Source organism: Hipposideros armiger, unplaced genomic scaffold, assembly GCF_001890085.2.
Source record: "Hipposideros armiger isolate ML-2016 unplaced genomic scaffold, ASM189008v1 scaffold_753, whole genome shotgun sequence".
Taxonomy (NCBI): Eukaryota; Metazoa; Chordata; class Mammalia; order Chiroptera; family Hipposideridae; genus Hipposideros; species Hipposideros armiger.
In genome coordinates this window covers 948091-953950 of record NW_017732103.1, presented here as the reverse complement: position 1 = coordinate 953950, position 5860 = coordinate 948091, and the positions used below count along the sequence as shown (strand labels likewise).

The window sequence follows — 5860 nt, the reverse complement described above, 5'->3', positions numbered from 1 at the left end:
TATCACCATTTTATAAGTTTTAAAACCTATCCTACTCTATTTGTTAAAGTTAAAGCTTGTTGAAATCTCCTTCCTTAACATTTCCTAAATGTCCCCCTAATACTCCACTTTTCCCTCACATTCCTTTACTATTTTAGTATTTTAATTAGGTTTGTTTTCAGAGCTCGGAGGTACAGAGCTAACACCACCCTAGGTTTGCTAAGATAGCGTCTAGAAACAGTCTCCTCTATCCCACACTGAGCACTTCCACGCACAGGACAGACACTCGTACCAACAATGGAAAGGCACTTGAGGTATAACTTTGCTCTAGTTATCACTTTAAGTATAAAATCAGTGTTTCTCAAACTATTGTCTTTTCTATAACATGTGAGTGGAACTAACTAGGCCCCTTGCTCTCCAGGATTTAGTATGTCCAATAAATAAAAAGATTTTAAATAAACGATGGTTTGACTACGTCCTTACAAATGAGGATAAATGATAAACAGTAAACAAGTATGTCCTATGAAATCTGGACACGATGGAGAATTGACGCAGTCTGAGGCTCAGAGAGAAAGGGGTACAGAGGGCGAGGGAGGGGGCCCCACATAGACAGAACTGCAGGGACAGCCAAAGACCCCAACAAAAAGGAGAGACCTGAACCAACAGACCCCGGGGGCTGGGCAATGTGCCTAGACAAGCAGTGGCTTTGCAGAGCACGTCTGTGGTTTTCGTCTTTATCGCAAGAGTACGGAGAGACAGACTGGAAGCAGGATACTGATGTCATCAGAATTAAAGTCCCTCGGGTCCCGCAAATGTGGTAACTGAGGCACCGAGGTAAGTCAGAGGGCTGGCCCAAGGCTCATCCTAAGGACCAAACTGGGATTTTATCTCATCCAAGAGGACACCAAAGACCATACTCAATAACTGCTTGGCCGATTCCGACACAGGCGAGGGATCCAGTTAGAAGCTGCCCTCCTCCAGGCATGACCTGGGGAAGGTCTTCAGTAGGGGAGACGATGGGCCGGGAGGACAGACGGACTTTCTGAACATCTTTGAGCTCAACTGGCAGGACTTGGAGACTGTATTTGTTTCCTCCCACAGGCTAGGAGGTCCTTGGAGATGGCGTCTAGAAACATGCTGGGAGCGTGGTCAGTCTAGTGGACTGTTTAATCAATGAGGGACAGAAGGGGAAAAATCTACAATACATATGTGCCACAGTTTGATGCACATTTTATTTATTATTATTTTTTTATATAGCTGAGCTATCCTGCTACCTGTTGGCAGCTCAGCGGCTGCTCAGCTCGGGCAGGGACTCGAACTGCTGTTGCTCAGACTGCTCTCTCTTGAGCGAGCTCTTAACCAACTGAGCCACTCGGCCGGCCCTGATGCACATTTTAGAACACAAACATACACGTTAAAGTATGAAATATAATAACTAAATAAAATTATTTGCAAAACAATAAGCTAGCTTCAAACCCGTTTTTTATGTGGTATTTATAGCATATTCTCCAGGTTGTTACTTTTAGACACATATGTAAATTAAGTGGACTGTGATATAAAGTCAAATATTCCNAAAAAGACATACATTAACATTGCTATTTTTCCCACTGATACAGGATTAATTTTTTAAGTGTTAATGAGATTAAAATGGCCTTTAAGGGATCCTGTGGTTCCTCCCAGAACAAAGCAGCAAGGGTGCACCAAAGCGGCTGACAAAGCGAAATACCCACCGCCCTGCTCGGTGATCACAGCAAACCTTCACTCTGCGGCTTTTGAATATTTAGCACAAAATACGGAGGAGTTGGGGTAGGAAAGGGTGCTTTTGTTTTTCTACAATGTGTTGTTTGGATTTTGATTGTATTCCAGTCTCTCTCTGGTGGGCAATCCACTTTTCCCGACTTCATTCATGAGGAATGAGTCCTACTCAGCTGCACACAGGGCTCAGCCTGAGGTAATAAGACAGGATTCCTGTAAATAACTGCTGACTAAGGTCAGTGCGGCTCAAGAAAATCAGGTGGGCTGTTCCATTCCTGTCCCGAGAGCAGGGAGCACAGACAAACTGTCACTTAAACGGGAAAAAACGGGATCATCTCACTTGTTGGTGTTTCTCGTTTTCCTTAAAAATCAGTTCATGAAATGCATTTCGACAGCAGAGCACAGAAGCACACTAACGGCGTTTGGTTTCATCTGACACGACCTAGACCAACGTGTCTGCCGGCCCCCAGGCGCGTCCACTCTGCCCCCCAGTGCAGCTGTGGCCAAGTAGTTAAGAGGTCACCTGGACGCTGGCTCACCTGCCGGAAGTGGACACACACGGCTGCTAGCTCACCGCCCTCACTGTCCCTGGGGGGACCTTCTTGTCTAAGTGACATCAAAATTCCAATGGTTTTAACTCAGCTGAGCCCCCCAAAAAGGTGTTGAAAGGTTATGGAGAAATCTGAAGCCAGAACAGGTAACAGATGGCAGAAATTTCTTCTGGGAGGGAAAGAAAACTCAAAAGAGGAAGATGACTCCCACTCAAGGTCCCTCCTCTTCTGATTCAAGCTTAGCCCCTTCCCTAAAGGAGCCCTGAGCAGACAGTCCTGTCCTGTCTTTTAAAAAGCAGTACTGGTAAGGATAGCTGAGTCATTAGGAAAACAACACAAATGGACTCCTTTCTGGTGCAGGAGTGACTTTCAGAATAAAGGCTCCCGACAGGGGCTGGCTAGCCAGGCAAACACACGGCCATAGTTAGGGTGTCCGGTGTAAACTAGAGCAAACCCATTCCCAGTCCTCTCCTCGGGGCCACCACCCCCGGCCTCCCGACGCACCTGCAGGCTTTGAGGAGCGGCTCCGTGGGCGGGAAGATCTGGGTGAGGGTAGTGTAGCAGGGGATGGCCACTGCGTTGTAGAAGCCCAGCTGACGCCACCGAGACCACCGGCAAGAAACACACTGCACGTTAGCAATTCTCGCAGCACGGCGTCTCACGCGAGCTTCGTTTCCGAAGCCTAACTATGAAATTAAATGTTTAGTTTTGCTGCGTGATGTTGGGGCTCAGTGACTAGTATGGCAGAGCTCATGGAAAATGCATTAAAAACATCCTAGAAATAAAACACATGGAGACTTAAAACACATTAAAAAGTTCATCTAAAGCCCAGGTACAACATTCAACGAGGTTCTATTTATAAGCACGTCAAGGACTAGCTCTAGTCCATTTCTGAACCCGGTCAACGTCAGCGCTCGGCCGCAGACATCCCAAAGCCTGGTCCGCCCTCCTGCCAGGAGGCCGCTCCTCCAGGCAAACACTCAGGAGTCACGCCGCGTGCTGTCTGTCTGCTGACCTGCTGGCTCTGGGGCTGAGACTTGATTCATATCCCCCAGCCTGCTCCCCTTTCTGCACCTACAATAAATCTCACTGACTTTATCACAGTTCTCTCAGGTTTCAGTTCTCTCAACATGTCAAATTTCACAGTTTTTCATCTGTGGCACTGTAATAAATATATTTCAAAAACGTTTTATTAGGAATTTTGGGCCACCGTGCAAATAAACAGCGCTAGCTCCCAGTGGTCCCCTGAGGGTGAACGTACAGACCAGCCGGACTATTAGCCGTCACCCACTGTCTCGCTCTAACTGCCCAAGGGGTGGGCTACGCGGACAGGATCAAATGCGCTCCTTGGATAAGGTGACCCCCAACCCATGGCTTATCAATTTCTTCAATAAAAGGAACGTCAGTGGGATGTGGCAAAGGACACACAGGGGTCTAACCTATGGGTTCCTCTCACTCTCCCTGCTGTAAGGACCTGCCATCGCGGTGACCTCACTGGAGTCCTGCCTGCACATTTCTGTCTTTGCGGCTCACGCGCACTTGCTTATTTTAATATTTAGCAGGCGTCATGGAGCACAAGGTCTCGAGAACGAGATTACTTAGTAGAAAGTAGTGTTTTATTATTGTAGCAAAGAATAATTTTATAGTAGTCACAATTTAGAAGCAACAGCATTGGTAAAATATTAGCTGACCACATAAGTATTTTATTTAAAACTCTCTTACACTGTAGCTGGATCTGGAATTTTGGCACAAAATTAAACTATTTTCTTAGTTCAATACCACTAGAACAGAGGTGACTCTGAATGACACTTTCAGCTACACTATGCATTCTGGTGGGACGACTGCTTACTGTCTAGAAAAAAATATTGTTAGATCCCTATCTTAAACTATATGACAAGATAAATTCCAAGTGAATTCACACATCAAACATAAAGCGATGGAACAAAAAGGGCAAAGACAGCAGAGGCGGGTGTCTGCATTGCCTTGGGAGGGAAAGGCGCTCACAGCAGGACATGCGGAGCAGACACCAGTCAGGCCAGGCGGGTCGCTGTGACTACACACGTGGGACAGTTACATGCATGATGGTAAAAAACTGCAGAGTACACATGAAACATACATGCGGCATGCATGCTAGGCATGCCAGGTGCACGTTCAAACAGAGAAGGAACAACGAATGAGCAGCAAGCCCCGCAGTAGAAAAACTGGCTGTGGCCAGAACAGCCGGTCGCTGGAACACTGGGGACAGTACGGAGGCGGGGCCCTCTATGAGCTGTGGACCTGCCTAGATGCTTGTAGCAAGAGCTCATAAATTAACTTTAAAGAAAGCAGGGATATTTGAGAAATTATCCAAAACCATCATCCTGTGAAGTTTTTGAAGTTATTTCTATCCTGAATTTCTGTAGTATAATGATTCATCCATAACTAACTTCCTTATTATGACATTAGAACATTGGTAGTGTAAAAAGATCATAATATGAGAAATGTATCACAGCAAACAGGCACGCATGGCAAACTAAGGAGACAATCGCTGTCAGAACATCAAAATGTTGGCGTAAGTTATGTACCAACAGCAACACCGGGAAGGAGAGTAATTAAGGTCAATTTATGGTGAGACAAAACTCAACATGTACTGAAATACTATGCGGTATTTGTCAGGAAAAGTGGACCTAATCAGAATCTATAATGTTACTCTCCAAAAAAATACCTTTATATATTCCATGAAAAAATACTTTCTGCATGTTAAAAATATTAACGATTCACATTTGTCCATCCCCTCTAGTTCTAGTTAAAAAAGGACACCCATTTACTGTAATTACATCTGTAGAAAGAAATGATGACAGGGTACGCTGTGAATTAGGGTTTGCTAATCTTGGTCTTAATATCCCCAAACTCCCTCTAAATGGAGAGGGTTTCAAGTGGTCTGGGCTCTCTCTCTGACCACTGACTGCCCCCCATCCACAGCACAGCCATCCCCTCAAACTTCTGAGGTCAGCCTGCAGCTTTGGGGACAAAAGCAAAGGCTACCGTTAACCCTCCACCCAGCTGAGAACTACACTGTCAGTCAAGTCTACTGTCCCCTCAGCACAAATGAGGTCCCCCAGAGCGTCTTTCCTTGTGAAGGCTCATTTCAGCGGGTGAAGACTCAAGGGCAATGGGCTCATTTCTTTTTTTCTCTAGTTCTCAGCTCCTCTAAGATAAATTAAGTTTCTGCATTCATCACCAGACCGGGAATGACCCATCCACTCACTGTCCATAAAACATAAGATGGTGTATGCTTTTCATTCTTACCGGATCTGACAACCCCCGGAAGCTCTGACTTTACAACATAGCTCCTACCTGGCCCTCGGGGACTTCGTCCTTCTTGTCTCTGTCCATCATAGGAATCGGCTGGATTCCCAGTTTCTTCATCTCATCGCCCTACAACGAGGAGGGGAAATCACACTTTCTCAACTTACAAAGTTATAACATTATGGTATGAACACGCTCTTCCTTTATTCATTAGTTTTCTTCAAAATGAATCACGTTTTTGGTGACCGACACCCCAAAAAGTCAAAATAATGAACAACTTAGCACAT

General features: G+C 45.6%; 1 protein-coding gene across 8 annotated transcripts in view; it reads right to left on the bottom strand.

The window, feature by feature from the left end:
* PDE10A (phosphodiesterase 10A) overlaps nt 1–5860 on the bottom strand; it is a 546077-nt gene that overhangs the window by 7120 nt on the left and 533097 nt on the right. For all 8 annotated transcript variants that reach the window (XM_019628183.1, XM_019628184.1, XM_019628187.1 and 5 more), the window contains 2 exons: nt 5622–5702; nt 2790–2878 (listed from right to left, as the gene is read on the bottom strand). In XM_019628183.1, coding sequence (XP_019483728.1) covers nt 2790–2878; nt 5622–5702 — 170 coding nt within the window. The remainder of the gene's footprint in view (nt 1–2789; nt 2879–5621; nt 5703–5860) is intronic.